At 48.1% G+C, this 24,360-nt stretch overlaps 1 protein-coding gene across 5 annotated transcripts in view; it reads right to left on the bottom strand.

Moving 5' to 3' along the window:
* The window catches only part of Kcnh1 (potassium voltage-gated channel subfamily H member 1), a 302,612-nt gene that overhangs the window by 146,632 nt on the left and 131,620 nt on the right, over nt 1-24,360 (bottom strand). For 4 of the 5 annotated variants that reach the window (XM_017598933.3, NM_031742.3, XM_063272592.1 and 1 more), the window contains one exon: nt 16,973-17,402. In XM_017598933.3, the coding sequence (XP_017454422.1) occupies nt 16,973-17,402 (430 nt within the window). Of the gene's footprint in view, nt 1-78; nt 16,884-16,972; nt 17,403-24,360 lie in introns of those variants that run through there. The other variant, XM_039091086.2, reaches the window with a different exon arrangement.

The following is a 24,360-nucleotide window of genomic DNA, read 5'->3' as shown; positions in this document are numbered from 1 at the left end:
GCAGCACAAATGTCTCACTCCCTGTGCTTAGCCTTCCTGTCCCCTCCCTCAGGACAGAGCTCTACTCTGCACACTCACCAGGAGAACAGCAGGCAGGGGCAGGTGCTGAGGTGCTGAGGTGATTCTCCATGTACATCAGGAAATGCAAGCTCGACCTGAGCCTTAATGGAACCGGTGACGTCATAGGCAGCACACACAGTTCTCTCACTAGTGTTGGAGATGGGCTCTAACGCTTTGATTCAGCAGAAATCTGTGTGTCCAGATGCCAAAAGTCCTTTGCGCCCAATTGATTCTTTGATTGATCAATAAAGATGCCAGTGGCCAATGGCTTGACAAAGGGAGATGGGACGAGACCTTTAGAGTTACAATGCGGGGAGGAGAGACAGGATCGCCATGGCTGGGGAAGAAAGATGAGACGCATGAGCTGCAGGAGACAGAGCAGACCAGCCATGTAAGGATTGGGGAAAGTGGACATTAGCCACTTCCCTGATTGAGCCTGGGGTAGCAGAGGAAGGCTTAGGAGTGCCCAGCCTTTGAACCAACCAAAAGTAGTGGAGCAAAAAAAAAAAAAAAAAAAAAAAAAAAAACCCAAAAAACAAACAAACAAAAAAAACCCTCTCACTCCGTACTAATATGCTAATTAATTAAGGTCATTAAGCTATGAATGTGAGAACATCCAACCCCATAAGATGGTTCAGTAAGGAAGCCTGAATTTATAAGATGCCTGGTGGTGGTGGTGGTGGTGGTGGTGGTGAGCAGAGTGCACCTTGCAGTGGGGTGAAGCCATCCAAAGCTGGGAGAGAAGAGAGCAGCACTCCCAGGTTTCTTCTGATCCTCTGTGCTCCCCACCAGTCTCCACTGCCTCAGAACCTCCATGTTTAATGACCAAACAATGGGAAGAGACTTGATAAGCAAACAGCCCTGTGTGTGAGGACAGAGAGAGAAGGTTCTGGAGCCTCAAATGCTTGGAGGCTTCAAGGCTACCTTCTTGAACACCATGGTATCTGTGCCAATTTTGAAAGAGGGGCTAGAACTAGAAACCCTATAGACAGTTCTCATCAGGCAATGCCCACATCTAATCTCCAAGTGAGGGGACAGAGAGGAGGAGGAAGAGTAATCAGGGTGATCCCCAACTGCAGTGTCAGCCAGTCAGGGACTCTGCCTGCAAGGCCCCAACCAAGGACTTCACAGCCAGCCTGCAGGCAGCCACCATCACCTACGGCTTGTACAGGTAGATAGACACTGTTGATTAGAAGGTGGTTTCTGGCCAGGGAACTTTCCAAAGCCACACAGAGAAGGAATAGCAAGGAGGACATAAGAAGAGGAGACCATCTCATTGGCCCACTTTCATCAGGGCCTGCCCACCTCACTTTCTCTCCTGATGCCCCACAGAACACTGACCTCTTTCAGGCAGGAGGAAGAACACCAGGAAGCCTGAGAGGAATCTGGACCTAGGATAGGCTCTAGTCAGTCAATGAGTACACGCAGTTAGAGATTTGAATCCCTGCCCTTCCATCTCCTGCGGGATTTGAAGCAGTTGACCACAGCCTTCCTATACTTTGGTTTTCTTATTTGTGACATGGCTGTAATGGCCAGTCCACCTCTCAGAGCTGTGAAGATGGAGTTAGTATGAGTTAATGGTATCGTTAGGAAGTTACTGTCTTATTTTGGGCTTTACTGATGAGAACAGACACCATGACACCACCTCTTATAAGGACATTTAACTGGGGTTGGCTTACAGGTTCAGAGGTTCAGTCTACTATCATCAAGGTGGGAACATGGCAGCGTCCAGGCAGGCATGGTGCAGGAGGAGCTGAGAGTTCTACATCTTCATCTGAAAGCTACTAAGAGAAGACTGGCTTCCAGGCAGCTAGGATGAGGGTCTTAAAGCCCATGCCCACAATGACACATCTATTCCAATAAGGCCACAGCTCCAAATAGCTCCAATAATGGGCCAGGCATATTTAAACCACCACAGCTACCAATACATATGAGCTCTTAACATCAACAATGTCATCAACCTATCTGTCTAAATATAAAAGCCAAATGCCTGGGGACTACTGAGCTGGCAGTTAAACATTAAACATTATATAAGCATGATTGGAACGGATACAGACACCTCTAGCTGCACGCAGCCCCAGTCCTATGAGCAGAGGCAACCACTGCCAGCACTGGCTGTTCATTCTGGTTAGAGCAGGACAGGTCTGTGTGAGCACCAGGTCTTTCATCTCAATGATGCCAGGCTGAGGTAGAATTGTCTGCCTTATTGTTCCCTGCAGGGTTCTCAAAGGCAGGTCTGTGGGGTTTCAAGGGGAAGGGAAGACCAGGGCATGGGCTCTCATCTGCTGGAAAGGTTGTCACAAAAGGGAAATCAGTTGACGGATTTGAGCCTCACTCTCACCTGTATGAAAGACACTTGCTTGCTCCGAGCAGTGTGTCAGCAAAGGGACCTCAAATGATTCTCCCTAAATCAAACCCACTTGTCCAGGATAAGCCTGCAGCTCCCTCACATCAGCTGTGCACTGCCCACCTCTCCTCTCGGGGTTTCCAGCATCACTGCAGGTTCCAGACGCGGGTTAAGGGAGCAAGAAGGTGGCTGCCACAGTGGCAAGCTGCTCTCCCAGAGACGGAAGCCCTGGCTCTACGTATAGATGTGTGCCTGTAAGAGCTGGGCCTCTGAGTCCAGGGATTATAAACAGTCAGGCCTCCTTGGCCTGCTGCCCTTGCGAAACAAGGTGAGCAGGAGCCATGTCTGGTTCCTAGAACATCATGGCAGACAGCGCAGTGTCCAGAGAAGGGATGGCAGGCTGCTATGGAGTTAGATACCATCTTGTAGCATGGCTACCTCCAGGTTTAGTCAGTACCCTCTGACTCCCGGGAGCACCCACTGGAGAGAAGGGTATAACATAACTCCATAATCATGACACCCCTGGCTTCCAGACATGCTCCAGAAAAATGAAAAGGTTTCCAGAACTGTTCCTTATAAATCCTTTATTACATGGGAATGATGCGCACAGAGCGTAAATTTAAAAAGTAGTGCACACAGGTATTCCATTCACACATCCACCCTAGTACTCTCAAGGATGGACACAGTGGGGGTTGGGGATTTAGCTCAGTGGTAGAGCGCTTGCCTAGGAAGCGCAAGGCCCTGGGTTCGATCCCCAGCTCCGAAAAAAAGAACCAAAAAAAAAAAAAAAAAGGATGGACACAGTGATGCCTCTCCCCTCCTGACAGCTTCTGAAGTGGGTCAGAGAGGAAGATGGGGTCGGGTAGCTGTGCCTCAGCCGATGTGTGATGGGATTAAATAAGGGGCCACCTGCATGTAGCTTCAGTGCTGACTGAGGCTAGGGAGGTGATCACCCTAGCCCAGCCCAAGGGTGGATTGGATACCTAGACCTTGGGAGGAAATGCCTGTGACCGTGCCTCACAGACAGTCCAGAATCATAAAGGTAAATTCACATCTAAGCCTGTGCCGGTAAAAAGTTGGAGTATATTTAATGAGAGACCCTGAGACCACTCTGCTGAGTGGGATGTGGGGTAATGGCCACATCCCAGTCACACCTCTACAGGGTGAGTAAGTCTCTCCTCCTCAACAGCTATGAGGCTGTGGCCACTGGGCAAGGGCTTGGTCTACTGGGATCATGGAGTTGAGTCCAAAAGCCAGTTCAAGGGAAGGCAGACACACAGCCTTCCATGAATGGAAGAGAGCAAGCCTGTCTAGGAACGCTGCCATAACTGAGCTCCTGTGAGAAGAGGGAACACAGAGCCTTGCAGCCCCAACTGAAGCAGGGTCTCGGGAAGAGACTGGGATGAAAGAAAGCCTCAGTGAGGGAACAAACGCTGGCAACACCATGGGACCCTGACTGTGCCAGAACCAGAGTTCAGCAGGACAGCTCAGGATGCTTCTCCATCACTGTGGGTGATACAGAACATCAGAAGATCCACCCACCATGACAGAATCACATTGCAGCCAAGGATCCACGAAGTATTGGAGGAATAGCCAGCGATGGAAAGGAGAGGCGACCAGGCGAGACAATAGGCTGCTTTGGGCTGCAGCAAGGGCTCAAACAAAGCACTTACCAAACAAACACCAGACCTGAGTTCAAACTCCCAGCATTCCTATAAAGGTGTGGCAGTATGTGCCTGTACCCCAGTTCTAGAGTGCAAGAGACAGGCCAGTCAGTCCAGCCAATTGGCGAGCTCCTCCAAGCTCAGTGATGGACCTTGTCTCACCAACACACACACACACACACACACACACACACACACACACACACACACACCCCTCTAGAAACAATCAAGGTAGTCATGATAACCTGATGTCAGCCTCTGGCCTCCACATACACTTGTGCACAAATGCATGCATGTTCCTGTCCCCCACCCTCAGCACACACATATGCACAGCTTCCCACAATACCCCCCACAGAAACAATGGGCAGTGCTGGGGACCCCGGGTTAACAAAAAGTCAGTAGCAAGCCCTCCCCCCTACCCCCAGATAAAACGCTTCATCCTCCTCATTATTTGCAATAACCCGGGTGGAACTGGAGGCCATTGTGTGGAGTGAAATATGCCAGGCACTGGAAGATAAACACCACATGTTCTCACACATATTTGGAAGCTAAAAGAGTAGCTCTCCCAGAAATAAAGACCAGAATTGTGGTTCCAGAAGCCAGGGAGAGAGGGAGAAGGGGAACGGAGAGGTTGGACACAGATGGGAGGCAGGAGCTCTGAGCTATACCACGAGTGACAACAATGGATACACACCGAAAGGTAAAAGAACTGGAAGGTTCTCGATATGAATGTCTGAGGAGCTTCAGCTTAACTTAAGCATTGCACACTGTGCTAGGGATGATTCAGTGGTAGAACATTTACCTAGGATGTGAAAGGTATTCACTCCCTAGTACTGCAAAGAAGTAAATATATAAATAAAGAGATAAGTAACACACTGTATGTGTGTGATGGATATTATATAGAAACTCATGGCTGTATTTTTATGATTTTGTAAGCCGATTATATATTTTTAATTAAAAATTGAGGTGGAGTTTGCTGTGCAAAACTGAGGATCAGGGTTCATCCCCAAAACCCATGGACATGCTGGACAGGTATGGTGGCCGTCTTGCAATTCTAATCTTGGAACACAAAGACAGAAGATCCACCAAAGAAAGCTGGCTAGTTATACTAACCTGTTGGTGAGTTCTGGGTAGATTGAGAGACCCTGCCTCTGTGCATATGGTTGCAAACGGTTGGAAATGAATCCCAGCATCAACCTGGAACCTCTACATGCATGTGCACCAACATACATATGCCCCCCACACATGCATACACACATGCCCATACATATGCACCCACATACATGCATACACATATTTGCACCCACACACATGCATACACACATGTGCACCCACACACATGCCCACACATGCATACACACATGCCCACACATATACACCCACACACATGCCCACACATGCATACACACATGCCCACACATGTATATCCACACACATACCCACACATGTACACCCACACACATGCCCACACATGCATACACACATGCCCACACATATACACCCACACACATGCCCACACATGTACACCCACCCACATGCCCATGCATGTGTAGCCACATACAATCATACACACACATGCCTACATATGTACATATACCTACATGCCTATGCATATGAACCCATACACATGCCAATGCATGTGAACTGACATACATGCATACACACATGTTCACACACACGTACCCATATACACTTGAAACAAATTTTAATTAAAAATTTATATGAGTTGAATTCTAGTAATCTTGCTGCACATGACAGAAAGGAAAACTTGAATTTTTGTGCTGTTTACTACATCCCTGCTCATGTCTGTGTTCCCAGATGAATATTGTTAAGGCTTCGAGAGTCACATTTGAATAAATGTCACATTGTGGGGTTGGTTCCAAAAGCCAATGGCAGAAGGGAATCCTGGGAACATAGTTAATAGGACAGCATCCAAAATAAACCTGAAGCTAGTGAGTGCCCACACCACCACTGCAGCTCTGGTCCATCATCACTAGAAGAGGAGTGGCTGTCCGTGTGTCCTCACACCATGTCTAAGTGCCTGGCACACAGAAAGGGTTTGATCTGTATTCGTGGGAAGGAGGGAGGGCAGAAAGGAAAGCAAGGACAACTGAACCCGACGCTGAGCCCCATTCACAAAGCCCTGTGCTCCGAAACCCTGCCTCACTTCCACTTGCTAAACTCTTGGGTTCCAGCCAAGCCCTCTGGTGTTTGCTTGTGATCACAGTTTGGTGTAATTAAACACCTGAGCTTCCCGTGAGGGAGGGACAGACTCCAAAGCCAGCCAGGAAAAGCCTGTGGCTTCCACCTGGCCTTTCCTCTGTTCCTGCCTCTGGCTATCCAAGCTGGCCTGGTGGGCAGTCTCTGCCCAGCAGCTCTGCCACGGTGCCCCTCTGCAGCACTGTCTTCTCTGCTAACTTACACATCTGGGCTGGTCTGTGGGACTCCTCAGAGTGTGCCTTAGTTTCTCCAATGGGTAATTCCATTTCACCCGTGGGAAACCTGGGCTGTCTAAGTCAGGGGTGTGGGCTGCCATTATGCCAGTTCTAATCAGAAAAGGGGGGTTCCTTTCCCTGATTTGGCTCTGCCACCCTTACTCAAGGTCTCTGCAATCCTCTCCCCATCCTTTCCTTTAGCACAAATAAAGGGTCAGCCTGGCCCAGGTTAGCTCTATGCTCTGCAAAGCTCAAGGTAACTCCCTGCATGCTTGCCTTCCCCTAAAGTCTATTGCCCTTCCTCTTGGGCTCTCTCCAGCCCCCACTCCTTGCCTGGTTTTCTTGAGGCAGTGTTTGTCTTTGTCACTGCATAGCTATAACTCAGAGCTAGGCCTCTGATAAGAGCTAGCATTACCCCTTTTTCATGTGCATGAAGGACCATAGTGAAGACAGGTAAGAAAGGAAAAAGTTCCGAGACACTGCAGTCAGGTCAGCAGAGGATTCTTGGAGCTGGTCCACTCAGTGCCTGCCTGGTCCACTCCTCACCAGAAGATTCTCTTGTATTGAATCCCCCACATAAACATCCTTTAAGCTCTTCTCACACAAAAGGTGGGCAATCCACATTCCCATCACTATCTTTTCTAGCACGTCTCCTCCTTACCTTTAAACCCTTAGCTGACAGTCACTGTGATGGTTTCTACATGCCCAGGGAGTAGTACTATTAGAAGTGCGGCCTTGTTGGAGTAGGTGTGTCACTGTGAGTGTGGGCTTTAAGACCCTCATCCCAGCTGCCTGGAAGTCAATATTCTGCTAGCAGCCTCCAGAACTCCGAAGATGTAGAACTCTCAGCTCCTCCTGCACCATGCCTGCCTGGATGCTGCCATGTTCTCGCCTTGATGATAATGGACTGAACCTCTGAACCTGTAAGCTAGCCTTCTTAAATGTTGCTCTTCATAAGACTTGCCTTGGTCACCGTTTCTGTTCACAGCCGTAAAACCCTAACTAAGACACCCACCAAAGTCCCTGGTAGAAATGTCAACTGACTAAAATCAACAGACACAGTAAAGAAGAGAGAGCACCACTGACATGCACAAGCCGTGGCTCCTGCTGGGGCACCAGGCAGAAACACAAGTTCTAGAAGGGATCAGCCTGGGCTTAAAGCTGCCATTCTGTTTGCAGCAGTTCCAGATGAAGAAGCAGGCTTGGGAATACAAGGGTTTCATCCTACCAAGTACCAGAACAGAGCCAGGATCTGCTTCCACGACTGTCTGATTTGATCCTCAGGTTTTTCTAAGCTCTGACTTTAGAACATGGCTTCTGACCCTCCATCAGCATGTATGCAGCTTGGCTGGCTTTGTGGGCACTGCAGGTGGCTTTCAGAAGGCTCTCTTGTCCAGTCAGTCTCCTCTAATGAGGACTGTCCCAGAGATGTGGGCAGTCTGTGAATGAGCTGAGGAACAGATGGGGCTGTGGAATCTTTGTTCTGAGACTAAATTATACAATCCACATAAACCACAGGAATCCTCCAGGTCAAAGGCCGAGCCCAGACAGACACCTTCTCCTACAGCCCAGACACACACCTTCTCCTGAAGCCCAGACACCGTCTAAGTAGAAGACTTCAGGGCAGAAGTCTGCCTGCTCAAAACACACAGCACACCAGCCTTGTGGTAAGGGTTGCAACCCCGGTCTCTTGGCACACAGAAGTGGATCACAAACATGAGCCTACCACAGGACAGGATCTGAGGGACTAACCAGGAGGCAAGAACTCATCTCAGATCACCAGTGCTTTCTCCTTGCTGCTTAGAGGAAAGCAGGGAATGGATGGTGGCTGCGTTCTCTGGAGCCATCTCATTCTTATTGGGAACTGGGGAAGTCGCCTAGACTGGTGGGAAAATGATGACTCCTGAGTCTACAGAAACATTCTCTAGTGGACCGTTGTCTCTCACCAGTTTTAAAGAGAAGAAAAAAACTCCTTTCTCCTCAGTATGATTTCTCCCGTATGTGTCAGTCTATCCATTGCTAACTATGATAAATACTTGACATATAGCAGCTGGAGGTGTGAAATGACATTTGTCAAATCCTCTGCTGCAGGTGGAAAGGGGGCTGTCACCACCCTTGACCCACCGACACCCATCGCCTGTGCTTTGACACGATCAGATCCATGAAGGCATCAGCCGCTGGCCCACCAGCACCATCTGCAGTTACCAGAACCAATGGTTGCCATGGCACTCAGAGACAGGGAGCACACCACTGCCCAGGACTGCTGAGCCCATCTCCCTTCTTGCTAGCTGCGTGACCTATGGCAAGCAACGCCACTGTCTCCTTAGCCATAAAAGAGGCAGCATTATCTTCTCTACAAGATGCTTTGAGCTTCAAAGGAGACAGGCACAGAAGCATACTGGAAGCTAAATAATGAATTCTAACAATATTACCACTCCAATCTCAGTATAAATTGCATTAAAAAAAATAAGGGAGTTTCTCAGATAATGTGCCTGTTAGTGTTTAGTGTAGGCCTGACTCACTATCAAAGGAGCTGCTTGCCTCTCCCTCTCTCCCTTGCCCTCTTGCTCTTGCTCCCCTTTCTCCCCACATGCTCATGGCTGGCCTCTACTCCTCTACCTCCCCCAACCCCCTCTCTCTGCCTTTCTCTTAACTCCCCTCCCCATGCCTGAATAAACTCTATTCTATACTATACCATCATGTGGCTGGTCCCTCAGGGGAAAGGGATCCCTCAGTGTGGGCCCGCAGAGGTACCCTCCTACCCCACACCTTACCAAACCTACAACAAACATATTCCTGGCTTCTCTATCTTTTTTAAAAAACACAACAGTGCCCATCTGTAAGGCCAGAGAGAATCCCTCCATTAGCTTTCATTCCATCCAAGTTTCCTAATATCTAGTGTTTGCTGTAAGTTCTTTTCATGGTGCAGCAACCAGCTACAATCAAGGCCAATGTCCTCCCACAATACATGCAATCAGATCATTTTAATTATAATTATAAGCCCAAACCAGAAAAAAAAATATCTTGCAAGAAAGCATCTCTGCTGTCCCCCATAGCTCCCAGCTCTTAACTCTGCATACCCTCAACACACACAACACAAAGGATGTTTTCCCTTGCTGTATCCCAAACAATCAGTCAGGGAAGCAACAACACACAAAGAGAAAGACTTTGTTGTCAGGTGAAACTAGGATCAAAATTCAGTTGAGCCTCCTCCGAAGCTGTGCCCTGGGGCAATTATTTCAAGTGCATGCGCAGAAGAGGAAAGAGACGTGTTTGAGGGGTGTATAGCTACACTGCGTGTTCTGTGTTCTTGCCCCCTCTCTTGGCAGCTCCTATTGCTCTTGATCATGGGTAGGATGAAGTCATTATGCAGCAAGGCGGGTCCAGGACAAGGCGTAGCCTATCATTGGATGAGAAGGAAGGATAGGTGGGGAAAAGTTTAGGAAGGAGGGAGGAGGAAGAGGAGCAAGAAAATTCAAGATGAAGAAGATTCTGATGCAGGGTGGTCTGGGTCAATTTTATCTTGTCTAGGTGGGCAGTATCTATCTTTATTAATTGTCAGTGAGTTTATTCTGTGGATGTATTGTGGATTGAGTATTTAACGTGTAAATTTGATTGTTGGGTTACAGTTTGTTGAGTCTTGATTTTATGGCTGGCCAATGAGAGTGGAGAGACCGCTGGGGCCAGAAGACAGCTAGTCTAACGTGGCGTGGTGCCTCACTGAAGCCAGCTGCCACTGAGATAAATTAATGTTAGTTCTTTTTTTTTTCTTTTTGGGTTCTTTTTTTCGGAGCTGAGGACCGAACCCAGGGCCTTGCGCTTCCTAGGCAAGCGCTCTACCACTGAGCTAAATCCCCAACCCCATGTTAGTTCTTTATGGCCCTACAGTACCAGAACTAACACCAGGGAGCGACCGCCTGGGTCCGAGAGTACCAGGGGCCCAATGTGGAGCGGTGAGCGAGGGAATCCGGCTCGCCTATCTTTTATTACTACGGCAACAGTCCTTTGTCTTGCCCAATCAGGATGCTGCCAGTCAAGCCTGGGCAGTGATATCTGAGAGGCCTCTCCAATCACACCAACAGCTTCCCTTAACTTCCGGCCAATTTGTCTCTTGAAGGGGGTTTGTTTGTATTTAGAAAACTCACAGCCAGGGATGCTTTCACTTAAAAACCTGTTTTTAGGACTATACACTACAGGCAAGGCAATTTCAAATTCTCTTACATAAAACCACACCCAAAGGACTAATGAGGCTGGGGGCATCATTTGAATTCCTCAATGAGCTACAAGACAGGGGAAGGGGATCGGGAAGAGCTCCTACTGCTGGCACCTAGTGGGACCTCTGCGCAGTCCCTATATGCCACTCCATTCTTCTGACAGCCAGACCTGGTTGGATCTGACACTCTTTCCCCAACTCCAGCGAAGAGGAAAAGAGGGAGCACAGAGAGACACACAGGTCCTGCCCTCTAGAAACCAAGAGTCTTCCTGGAGCTGAACAAAATCCACAGCAAAATGAGAAAGATACCGAGATGGTCAGGAGCATGTTCAGAGACAGGTCCGGTGTGAAAGCAAATAAGCACTCTGAAAGCACCCCTGGCCCTAAAGAGCACAGCCAGTGTGGTGGGGACAGGGTGGGAGAGAGTGGTGCTTGTGTTCTCTAAGAGAAGAACAAAGGAAGAGAGGGGCAGGTGGTAGTTCCAGGCTATGCCACAGGTGGAGATGCCCAGGGCTGTAGGCGATAGGTGGGGGTGAATCGAGTTCCCGAGAAAAAGCAGCTCATTCCCTGGCTAGAAAAGACATCTAAGAATAAATGATAAATGAGTGCTTATTTCTCCCGGAGAATTCTGAGCACTGCCCCACTTCCCAAAATAAACATAAACCAAAAATGAAATTAAATAGCATCCCGAGCGCCTCAGACAGAGCAGCAATTTACTGCTTTATTTTCTCTAAGAACAGGAAACACAAAATTAAGTGGGAAGAGGAAGAGGCAGCCTTGGCTAATGACACTGAAAGTCTTGGCCTCCGGAGGGAAAACTCTCGCCTTCTTCACACGGCCGTCACATTTCATCATGCCATATTCCTGCTGTCCGGTGGAGGCAGAGCCAAGGGCAACCCTTCACTCTCACCAAAACTATGAAACCAAACCACAGAGCAGAGCTCACACTTGGATCAGAGCCCCTCTCCCCAGCAAAACTCAAAATTTTGCTTTCCCCCTCAAACCAATGATTGAAGTAAGACTACATTTCTCAGACTCCCTTGCAGCTACACGTTGGCTAGGTTATCAAATCCCAGCCAATGGGATATGAAGAAAATGAATATGCATAAGTTCCTAGTCTTGTTCTCAAAAGAGAGGCGCATGGCTGGCCTTTTCCATCTCCCTCTTCCTGTTTTCTAGGGGGGAGGGAAATATGGGTGAAGCTCAAAGAGTCACATGGGATCCCAACACAGATGTGACACATGGACATGGAAAAGAAGCTGGTCTCTTGGTGTCTGTGAGGAAGCCAGGTGAAGTCTGAACTTTTAAGAAACACGCTCTGGGACTCTACCCAATAGCAGCATCAGTGTGCCATAAGTAATAAACTTTCTTAATAGAATTGAAGACCCCTACCCAAAGCTTTAACTGTTCAGAATAAACAAGTCCATATTTACTGAGAGTCTATGGTTAATTAAAGTCATCTAAGAGTATCTTTCCTCTCTGTACTGGCTGGTTTTGTGTGTCAACTTGACACAAGCTGGAATTATCACAGAGAAAGGAGCCTCCGTTGAGGAAAAGCCTTCATGAAACCCAGCTGTAAGACATTTTCTCAACTAGTGATCAAGTGGGGGAGAACCCAGCCCATTGTGGGTGGTGCCATCTCTGGGCTGGTGGTCTTGGGTTCTATAAGAGAGCAAGTGGAGCAAACCAGGGGAAGCAAGCCAGTAAGTAAGCCTGCACGGCCTCTGCATCAGCTCCTGCTTCCTGACCTGCGTGAGTTCCAGTCCTGACTTACTTTGGTGATGAACAGCAATGTGGAAGTGTAAGCTGGATAAACCCTTTCCTCCCCAGCTTGCTTCTTGGTCATGATGTTTGTGCAGGAATAGAAACCCTGACTAAGATACTCTCCCTCCTACCTCTAAGTTCTTACTGAGAGTTGTGACCATATTATTTTAGAAAAACCAGGAAGTGATACAAAGCAGCCCACCCTGAGTGGGCTCACTGCTGTATGGAAGTGCCAAGCCTTGGGGAACATTGAAAAGCACTGATTTATCTAGACAGACTCAGGGCCAGCAGGAGAGTGAAAGAAGGGTCTACAGAGGGCTGCGGATGTTCACAAAAGTCCCTGAGCACCAGAGCCCAGCCAGGGTTGGAGTGTGCTGCCTGGATCTCCTGCCATCACCAGACACGAAGGGTGAGTGCGGCTTACTTAAACTGACAGACTGACAGTAGTGACATTATGGGAGAAACGGAAAAGTACAAGAACATATTTAGAAAACGGCAACTGCCTCTTCACCATCAAATCCTCCCTGAGAGCCATCCAAGGCAGGACCAGGACCCAACCTAAGGCTGAGATAAATCACTGTGGTCATACACATCTTCCTTCCTTAGGGATCCCTCAAATGCTGCAGTATGCATCAGCCACAGTAAGAACTCCAACTCTAGGCTCCTGTCACTGGCTTGTGCTGACAGGGAAGCCAGGGCAAGGGCTGGCTACAACTTAGATCTAAAGCCAGCCCACTGAAGACAGGCTCGGTGTTCACGTGCTCCTACTGGGATATTCTGTTTGAACGGAGGAAAGCAGACTAGCTTGCAAATGCTTTTCCCCTGTTTCCTGGCATTCTCTAGGGAATAAGCAAGTTGTAATGAGGCGTTCGGAGCTGACACCAGAAGCCACAGAAAGCACACATCACCGATAGGACAGCTAACACATCACCACAGGAGAGCTGGGAAATGCCACCCTATGACATGAAAAACTGAACACAAAGGGGGAAAAAACTTGAGTCTTGTTCCTCACTGTAAGGATTGTCAGGTAGCCTGGGAGGGAGGCAGCACAGAGTTCCCAGGATACGCCCAGGCTCTTGCTGCTAGATCTCTAAGTCCTGGTGTTAAGTCTGATCCCAGGAATGGTACAGAAGGAGCACAAGAGTACACACATGTGCACAGAGAGAGCAAGGGGGAAAGCCATAAACATAACACCGACAGACATTCTCAAGGAAGGTGGTTCTGGAAGTGGGTTTGCAGGGCTGACTACCAGCATTACCCATGGGGCACAGCCTTTCTCGTTAACACAAGAATTTGTCAGACATATGTCACAGCAGTAACCAAAAGTGACAAGTTGCTGGAAAACAGTTAGTCCTGAGTCTGGAGCATAACTGTGTTCTTAAATTAAAGAACAAACAAGGATTTCCACAACAGGCACGGGCGGCCTGCTCAGGTTTACAGAAGGGATTTTGCACCTGTCAGTGACCGAGCATGGGGAATCTGTGCAGGTGGCCCACACCAAGAGTATGGCTCCATTATCCTCACAGGTGACAGACTGTCGAACCTTCTCCATCCTGCCCTCCAGCCCCATATTCTTGAGAAGGTGAGGAAACTTCTCTGAGCCCACCTTTCCTTACCGAATAACAGGCAGAGTAAGCTGCAGACCATGAGGGTGTGGTCAGCATAGCGTCTGCATTCACAAGAGCTCTGCAGAGAGCTAAACAGGAGCACTTAGCCCGACAGTCCACATGCTTCACCACACATAGGAACCGGCCTGAGCATTACTCTTCAGTTACTGGGACTCCGAGAAGACAGAATCATGCAAGTCGTGGAAATGACGAGGCCTCCCCGGATACTAGGAAATAACACTCTCAAGGGAGAATAGTTTGGGAAAAGAGAAACGCTTGCCTTCATTGCATTTCTTTTGGGCTAAGAAGCTACAAGAAGCCCTGAAAGCCTTTGGAGACCATGAAATGGGTCCATTTCTAGCTGCACACTCTTAGCAAAGTCCCGGTGATGGGTATAATCTGGAGTTCATCTCCCCAGAAGGGAAGTCTGGCCCTATGCATAGTATATCCACTTGATTATTCTACACCTATAAAAATTCTGAAAGAAGGGTAGAAGTGGCTAAGTGGTGGGGGTGGATATGAAAGGTGAAAGGTGAAAGGTGAAAGCAATGAAAGGTGAAAGCATGTGAAAGGTGCTAAATTCAAGCCCCAGCACTGAAGTTTTGTTTTGTTTTTAAGTTGCAAGCCCTGACTAGAAAGCAGTGAAGCTGAAGCTAAAACCCTTCTAGAAGAGAAAAGCTCTTAAATCCTTGCCTGAGACATGAGAAAGCACCCCAAGTTCTAGTTAAACTGAAGCAATTAGCCACCCACAGATCCTTCTCATGGCTTCCCATGGCCAGGCAATCATCTCTATTAAAACCCATTTTAAAATAAGGAGCAAAAGCACCAGCTCCTGAAGCACCCAGTTCTCGGAATAAATTACCCCTCTAGACGCATCCGCTAAAATGCAGGAATCTGCCAGTGTCCGGCAGGAGGAGGGAGCTACAAGAAGGGGGTGGCAAACACACTGTATGACAATGTGGGGTAACAAAGATGACCCCAGAGCTGGGAACTCTCAACAAGTAGGCGCAGTGCCTACCTGAAGCCTCGGGCTTCTCCGGGTTCTTCAACAGGTCATTTGCCAATGTCACCTTGAGGAGGAAGCCCTGAGTGATCAGAGTGGCCTGTCCCATGAAGTACCAACACAGTACAATGGATGCCGTGGCAGCATGCACACAAACCACGAGGGTCAGGCTGGGACCCTCCCTACTGAGGTTTCCTGGGATGAAGGGAGGTCAGTGACATCAGCCAAAGGCACTTTCTGGACTCTTCTACAGCAACAACTGCACAGTTGTCAGTGGTAAAATGGCTTGGGTGTCAGCCCTTGCCTCAAGAACTAGGGAGATATTCAGTGCAGGAACAGTATCTCATTACTCTATTTCTCTCTCTTTATGTCTCTGTATCTCTGTCTCTGTGTCTCTTTCTGTCTCTTGCTGTCTCTGTCTCTCACTCTCTGTCTTTCTGTCTCTCTCTGTCTCTTTCTGTCTCTGTCTCTGTCTCTCTGTTTCTCTCTGTGTCTCTCTCTGTCTGTCTCTGTCTCTCTGTCTCTCTGTTTCTCTCTGTCTCTCTCTCTGTCTCTGTCTGTCTCTCTGTGTGTGTGTGTATGTGTGTATGTGTGTGTGTGTGTGTTGCTAGTAGAATGTTATGTATTGAGCATGGGGATTTCTCTACCAAGAGGCAGACAGAAAAGTATTCATCTCAGTTGGGAATGATCATATCTCAGATCTATAATCTCTAAAGTCATAGCACTCACGTAGGCTGAATCAAGAGGGCTGGCAGGAGTTTGAAGCTGGCCTAGGATAGAGTAACAGGTTATCCTGGGCTACCTAGCAAGAACTGGCCTTCCAGAAGGAAACCAGGGTGAAGGGGTCAAGGAAGGAAGAACATGGAAAGAAGAAAGTGGTGATTCAGAGAGTTCTCCTAGAAAAATAATTTCTCCCCTAGGAAAGCTTGAAAAGTAACTGGAACAGAATAGTTCATAAAACACACAACTTCAGCAGTGCGTTCGCTCTAACATGCAGCTGACACGATGACCAAGCTGCCCTGAGCTCCTCTGGCAGACAGTCTTAGTTCTCACGCCAGGCTGGACTACACGGATCTAACCTATGTTTAAACCAACACACCTCACATCACCGTCAGATGCCTGCCGAGCATTCACTTAAGTATCTCATTGGGAACAAGGTGAGGAAGGCTGCGGAGAAGAGGGTTGTCTGTCTCTGCTGTGACTGTTTCACTGTGCAATCGAAACACTACACTCACTGCTCTAAAACTCAACTGGTCATGGGAAGACCCCTGCAGCTCAGTACTCTTAGCAAACTGTATATGAAACAGTCTTTCAAACTTTGTAAAAAATCAGTATCCAGATGTCCGGATACACATAGAAAGCAGACTTGTGAAGGCACTAAAAAGTAATAGTTGTCTCTATCTCCTCTCTTCCTCTCTTCCTCTCTTCCTCTCTCCCCCACCCCTTTTTCTATTAAAGGCATCTCATGAACCCAGGCTGGCCTAGAACTTACTATCTAGCTAATGATGACCTTGGGCTCCCTGAGTGCTGAGATCACCACATGATCCACCACACCCAGTTTGTACAGAGCTGGGGATAGAACCCAGGGCTATCTGCATGTTAGGCAAGCACTTTACCAATTGAGCTACATCCCCAGTCCTCTTCACACTTCTTAAATTTGTTCTTCAACCAGCATGAGCAGATTTAATAACCAGGAAAACCATAAAGCTAGCCTTCAGGAGAAGACATGTCTGTTGGTCATTTCAAGCAATCATCCCTTGATCCTACTAGTAGAGTAACCCTGCACCACCTTCAGTCTGCAGTAGGCCTGGCTGTCAGGGCAAGATGGCCTTGAGTTCCTGATCGTCCTGTCCTGTCCCACCCTGAGCGCCATACTCACAGCCAATCATCATGATGGCTACGGCGAAGATCTTCTCGATGTCTGTGGATGGGGCGATGTTACCAAAGCCCACACTGGTGAGACTTGTCATGGTGAAGTACAGCGAGGAAATGTATACGGAGTTCTTGCTTGGCCCGCCTTCCCACTTCCCCGAACCAGACCCATTAAACTGGTATGGAGTGCCAATGTCCAATGCCAGTTGGTAGAGCCAGCTGTTGTTACGGATGGTCTTGGTGTCTTCATCAAAGATCTCATAGTCCCCAATGCTGTACCAGATGCAGGCCATCCAGTGGGCAGCCAGCCCGAACACGCACACCAGCAGGACCAGTACCGCCGCTCCGTACTCGATATAATGGTCCAGCTTGCGGGCCACTCGTCCGAGACGGAGCAGCCGCACGACTTTCAGAGAACTGAACAGGCTGCTGATGCCCTAGAACAGAATGGACACGGAATCAGAGAAAAAGAACAAAGCAGAGGCCCCGCCCCTCAGCCCCACCATTGCCATTAGGTTAAGCGTCGTGTATGCGTCCGTGACATGCAATATTATACAACCCTTTGAAAAAGTCAAAATTAAGAGTGCTTTTTGGAAGAATGTTGTTTATTTCAATGTTATGTGTACGAGTGTCCTAGCTGCAGTTACGTATGTGCAGCATGTGCTTGCCTGGTGACTGTAGAAGCCAGAGGGCAGTGTAGGGCCCCTGCAACTGGGGTTAGAGGCGCTGCCAAGTGCATGCTGGGAACCAGACCTTATCCCCTATAGGAGCAATAAAAGCTCTTAACTGATCAGCCTTCTCTCCAGTCCTTCAAAATCAGAACTCTATACGGAATGGAGGTTTCTATTTGGTGTTTTAGGACTTGCTTGAAAATAAAACAAAGCAAGGAGAGTTATTACACACGAAACCAACAAATTTATATGTTTCCACATCATTAGTTATTTTAAGAAAACTTTCGAGGGTTGTATAATATTTCATATTACATAATATGAAATATTTGAATCGTAGCATATTTATTTCATGTGGCAATGAATTATGTAAACATGCTACATTGCACATAAGCAAATAAATATGTGTGTATCACAAAGCGATCAGGAACCACGGGCTGTTTTTGTTCTATTTTTACCTATATTGCTATAAATGTCTATTTACCTAATATCTGTCATCATCATTACTTTGTTAAGAAAAAAACATATGCAATTAAAGTTAATCAAGATGCCGTACACACCGCCTTGTGTGGAAGCCTAACTTTGACTTGCAGTACCAGGAAGTGAATAAATAGCAGGACAAAGAAACAGGCGTCTAAGCCACAGAACCTGCAACAGATCTGATGGTTCTTGTCTATCAGCGAAGCTCATCATCAGCATGGAGTTCTCAGTGTCCCCCTCCCTCTGCTGTGATCGACCCTACCACATAGGAAGAGTGGGCACAGCCCTCACACTTGGATGCAGCCAGCTGATAGGGTAAGGGGAGATCTCTCTCCACAGGGATCCCTCTCTGCACCCTAACTGAGGGTAACCAGCTTCCAGCTAGAGTGAACGGCATCTGCAGCTGCCACGAAGGGGATTATTTTGGGAGGCAAAGGAGTCTTTGGAATGAGTCAGAAATCAAACACCATGTACGCAGCCACCCACGTCCCACCTCCTCCTGAAGGTCCCAGTTCAGAGAAAAGCATGTTTTCCAGGGCAAAACTGCCTTCTCATTTTTCCTGGTTCACATACTGCTCAGAACAACACTAGGTTGCCCAGAAAGCCCCCAAAGGCAGTTTGCCTCTCCTTGGCCCTTCCCTTTAACCATCCCACACCTCTGCCTCCACCATGGGCATCTTCCAGGGCCTGCAGGGACTTCCAGGGCCACCAGGGACTGCACCATCTTTCTCATCCATCTTCCACATTCCTGCCCCTTCCTCTTCTATCACAATGGCCACCACAATACATTCACCCAGCTCTCAGAGGCCAAGCTATCCTCTAGCTATCCTCTTCACAGTCACATGGATGGTAGGTAGATATATATGTCTCCTCGGACTGACCTCTCAGCCCAGTAGGCCTGACCTATAACTCACCATCTGGTAATCTGATCATCCTTCTGCTTGTCACTGACGCCACCGTGAGGCTTCCATGATGACCCTAAGTCAGACCGCATCCCTAACTTCTCCACAAGTCCAGAGTGCTCTGTGTCCATTACCACTAGACACGACTTCCTGTGATAAGGTCCTCACTTCCCAAAACGTCACCAGGAAGTACATCTTCCTGAATATAGGAGTAATCTATCATGCATATTAGAAGCAAGTGGGTTGAATGGTGTCAGCCCCCATTTCGGAATCTAAGACACCACAGCAAGTGTAGCACACAGCATGTGCTCAGGAGGAGTCTGAGGTCAGGGGAGGTTTTCTCCTCCTTTCTTAAGGAAAGTATGGAACATCACTGCCGTGTCTCTCCACAGCAGCGGCATGCCACTGCTCAGAGGCTGTGCAAATTCTCTTTTATCACATTAGCAGCTGGAACCCTGGCATTATGAGTTTGGCTCCCCCACATTGCTACTTTCCTGTAGCTTAGTTCATGGGATAAACAAAACAGAACACTCCAAACTTCTTTTCATTTATGTACATCAAAACCTGTCAGGGCCACATGCTAAGGAACCAGGCTACTCCAGAGACTCCTTGCAGCGTAAAACCATCTCACCTTGGAAGGGTTTCCTGGGTGCTTTATGGAATCTTGGCATTAGGAGGAGCTGGGAGTTTCTAGGTGGGTCAAGAAGAACAGAGCAGCAAGAACAGAAGCTACTGAGCTCATCCTTGACAGGAGGCTGGAAATCTCTGTGGCTCCTCTGTGATATCACTGATGAATGTGGACTGAGATGGACGGTCTACAGTGTGCAAGTTTTCGAGATTTACTTAAGTGGGCAGCCGAAACAAACCATCTGTTAGATTGGTCTTACCTCACCTAGTATGAGTATATGAGTGAGTGTATGTGTGTGTGTGTGTAGTGGATGAGAGTATGTGTGTGTGTGAGAGAAAGAGTGTATGTGTGATAGAGATGTGTGTGTATGTGTGTGTGCAAGAATGTGTGTGTGCAAGAATTGTGTGTCTGAGAGTATGTGCAAGAATGTATGTGTGTGTGAGAGAGAAAGAGTGTATTGTGATAGAGATGTGTGTGTATGTGTGTGCAAGAATTGTGTATGTGTCTGAGAGTATGTGCAAGAATGTGTGTATGTGTGTGTGTGAGTGTGTGTGTGCGCGCTCTTCATGTGAGTGCTGGGATCCAAACTTGGAGCCTTGTTTGTGCGGCAATCTCTCTTGCCCACTGAGCCATTTCTCTAGCCCCTAGCTCCTCATCTAATTAGATGTAGGTGCGAGTGTATGTGTATGTGAGTATGTGTGTGTGAGTGTGTGTGTATAGGAGAATGTTATACACATGTGTAGTGCCTGCTGAGGCCACAGGAGGGAATCAGGTATCCTGTTTTTTCACCACTCTCTGCTTTACTCCATTGAGACAGGGTCTCTTACTAAAGCTGGAGCAAGACTAGCAGGCAGGAAGCGACAGTGACCCTCCTGGGCGGGTTACGGGTGGGTGCAGTCATGCATGCCTGGTGCTCTCCATGTGAGCGCTGGGATTCGAACTCGGGGCCTTATGTTTGTGCATCCATCTCTCTTACCCACTGAGCCACCTCTCCAGCCCCCTGGCTTCTCATCTAACTAGACTCACCAATTGTCTCTTCTATAATTTTTTTTTTCTGACAGAGCTAGAGACACTAAAGTCACAGTGCACTACTGAAATGCCTTTTTTCTTTCCAGATAGTTCCACCAGACTCCCATATCTGCTTGGGAACACGGTGGTAGCCATGGCAAATTAGAAATATAAACATCATTTTTGTTATCATCTTCTACCCTCATTGCTCGGAGACCCCTTGGCCTGCATCCTTTTCCATCTCATGCTTCCACACCTTCATGTGGTGAGATCTAAGGCTTGCATCGATGGACTGTGTCTGCCCGGCACCTGCTCACCCAGCTTTCTATCAGCACTGGTTTTCTCTGTTCTTTTCCCTCACACTCTGAGGTTAAGAACAGCGAGTTCTAAGCTCCACATTTGCATCTTTCCAAACAAGAGTGACTTAGCACTCAAAACAATAACTACTGCCTCCCCCAGGCGACTGTGTCTTCCTCCAGGCCCCACGAATGGCATTTCAATCATTCTTCAAACAGATTTGAGGGATGGGAGGAGCTTCAGGCTGAGCAGGGTGGTGCCGTTAGTGCCCCACACCTCAGCTTCCTTTCACTTCTGTCTTGAGATGGAATCTCACCACACTGTCCAGGCTGGCCTTGAACTTATTCTGCAGGTCAGAGAAGCATCCAACTTGGAATCTTTCTGCCTCAGTCCCCCAAATAGATAGGGTGAGAGGTCTGTACCACACCAAGCTTAACAAACACTTAAAGGGTTCCTACTCCTAATTCAAGCACTGGAGACAGACCAGTGACGAACCAAACCCAGACCTTTACTCTCCTAGAATTTTTAATTAAGAGAGGCAGATAATAGGACAAAACTCTAAAGTCAGAGCTTCTTGATGATAGAATGCTAAAAGAGCAGGCACAGAAGAAGTAGGAAGGTGGCCAGCCAATGCCACTCAGGAGACTGTGGCATCGAGGCAAGGGCCAGGGGAGACAGGGTGAGAGCCATGAGGTTGTCTAAGAGAAACAAGTTCCAGACAGAGGTAACGGCAAAGCACCCTGAGGTGTGAAGGGCACGTCACACTCTGCTGCTCTGCTGTAGACTGACGTGTCCTTGTGTCTGGAAGGACAGCGCCAATGAGAGACATAATTTCCATTAGTCCTCCAGGCACTGAGGACATCACAGGATTCCTGAGACCTTCCAAGTTCATCATAGACCTACTCTTCAGACAAACATGTGAATGCAAAGTAGTGACCAGCACACAGACGCCACCTTCAATCTCCTCCCTTCAGAGTCCCAGCACCTCACAGACACTCTTCGGTGTAACTGAGTGGAGACCTACACTGTGGTAATACTGAACCTAGGGTAGCCAAAAGGATTGAGATGCTGGTGTCGGGGGGTCACGTTGAGAGATTGAGGATGTACAAAGTACCCATCTGGATGTGTCTGAGTGTTTACAGAGAAGATAGGTGTGTGGGCCAGAGAACTGAGTGACAGAGACCTGCTCAGACTCTGGGAATTGCCAACCAAAGGACCAAGCAACCCGAATGAATAAAAAAATCAAACAGGAAGAAAGGAAGGAGACTTCCTTCCCTGTAGCAACTCCCTCCCAAGCCAGTGTGCTGTCTGATGCCACTTTAAGGCTTGGACCAATGATCTTTAACCTTTGACTCAAATTTGCACTTGGGACCATGGGTGAGGTCCCTCAGGCCTTTGGTTTCAAGGTGAGGGAGTTGCGGTTATATCGTGGGTCTCTCAGGCTTCTGACCTCTTAGATGAAGTCATACACCAGCTTCACAAGCAGCCACCACTGTGGTCCTGCTCAGCCTCTGTGACCATGTGAGTCAGTTTGACACAACCCATCTCTCTGTCTCTCTCTGTCTCTCTGTCTCTCTGTCTCTGTCTCTCTGTGTGTGTGTGTGTGTGTGTGTGTGTGTGTGTGTGTGTGTGTGTGCCTGTATTTATAATTTCATACAGACACAACATTTCCACTAGAGGTCTCCCTCTCCCCAACCCTCTTATTCCCATCTCATGTAACAGAGACTGGCCTTGAACTCAGTATGTAGTCATTGGTGATACGAACTCCTGATCCTCCTCCTGCCTCTACCTCCCAAGTTGCTGGATATGGGGCACGAACGCTGCAACACAGCCAAGGACCGAAGACCACACACATGCTATAAGCAAGTATGAACCACATACACCAGCTCCCACTGGCTCTCCTCTGGGGAAGGCTGCCAAATGCAGGCTTTACAAAGATTTACTACTTTATTAACAGCAACTGCCTGTGTGTGTGTTGTCTTTTAAAAAATGACTTTAAGAATGTCCCATACCCTGAGAACTCAGAGCCATTTCTGCTGATAATGGGGTAAATTGGTTTTACCAGGTTTCATTGGAAGTTGCTCTCTGAAGCTGAAATTTAATCTGCCTCCCCTTACTCATTTCAACATTGTACTTCAGCCACGTTTAATTTAATCCAGTGGTTATTTCCTGAAACCTGGGAGAAGAAGACACATCCCGAACTGAGAAATGATAGGCAAACAGGACACCCTCATCCCCTGCCCTCACACAGCCTGAGACCAAGCCCAGAGCAAACAGAACTTAAGCTGCATGGGGGGCAAACTGTGGTGGAGTCAGCAGGAGGCACAAGGCTGTGCACACAGGGGATTACTCCTAGCTCATGTAGCAGGTCAGCTGGCCATATTTGGGGAAAGGATGCTGTTACCGAGTCCAATGGGAGCTTTTTAACCAAAACTGGGACTGCCTGCACCCTTCATTTCTTTAATCCACTAATGTTGCCCAAAAGGCACATCTGTCTCTGTAGAAAACAGTCATTGGAGGAAGATTAGAAATCAGTGCAAAGACTGCAGACGTCCCCTGCGCTTACTCAGAGGCATTAAGCAAACTGTATGCTCCCTCGTGAATTTACACCATCAAGATTCCTCTTCTGGAGATACCAGAAATAAACTCTTGGTTGTTGACCAAAAAGAAAAGAAAAAGGAGGACAGAAATTCTGGTTTTATCAAGTAACATGTCCATCCATCGCTCGGAATACTAAATTCAGTTTTCTTCTTCCACAAAAGAGAGACGAATTCAAGTGGCCTAGAACGTTTTCTCTCCCTCAGCTCAGAGGAAGCAGCGCGGCCACACTGTGCCCTGAAGCCCGGACTCTACAGCAGCGCTAGCTACAGCTTTGGTTTGCTTTGGACTGATTTGATTTAAATCTCGGGGATCACACAGGTCAGAGTCTGGTGTGGGGGAAAAGCCAAGTGAGTGTCCTAAGATGTCCCCAGGACTGTGACCAGAGGAGAACACTGGTCCCTTATCACTGTCCTGGCTAGAGCTCTTTATATACAAAAAAAAATCAAAAAACAAAAAACAAACAAAAAAAAAGTCCATTCCCCACATGGCCTCTTAAGATCCAAAAATCCCACACGTGCCCTGTCTGTACACAAGCCACTCCAGTCAGTCTCATCCTGACCAAAGATCAAGGTGCAGACAGAAAGACCGGAGCTCCCAATCAGGTGGCCTCCTGCCAACATCAGGTTCCCTGGGGGATGGGCAGTCAAGGGGAGGATCCCAGCCTCTGGTTTAGATGGGTGAATGGGTCCCTGGAATGTAAGGCAGGAGTGTGGTACTGCCAAGTGGAGGCCAGCAGCCTGAGCCCCTGGGCTGAGTCTGTGAGGGTGTAGCTGCAAGGCTGATGGAACCATCCTGGCAGAAAGGAAGACAC

This window comes from Rattus norvegicus, chromosome 13 (assembly GCF_036323735.1).
Source record: "Rattus norvegicus strain BN/NHsdMcwi chromosome 13, GRCr8, whole genome shotgun sequence".
NCBI classification, from domain to species: domain Eukaryota; kingdom Metazoa; phylum Chordata; class Mammalia; order Rodentia; family Muridae; genus Rattus; species Rattus norvegicus.
The sequence above is the reverse complement of the archived record's forward strand: the minus strand, read 5'-3'. Positions and strand labels throughout refer to the sequence as shown.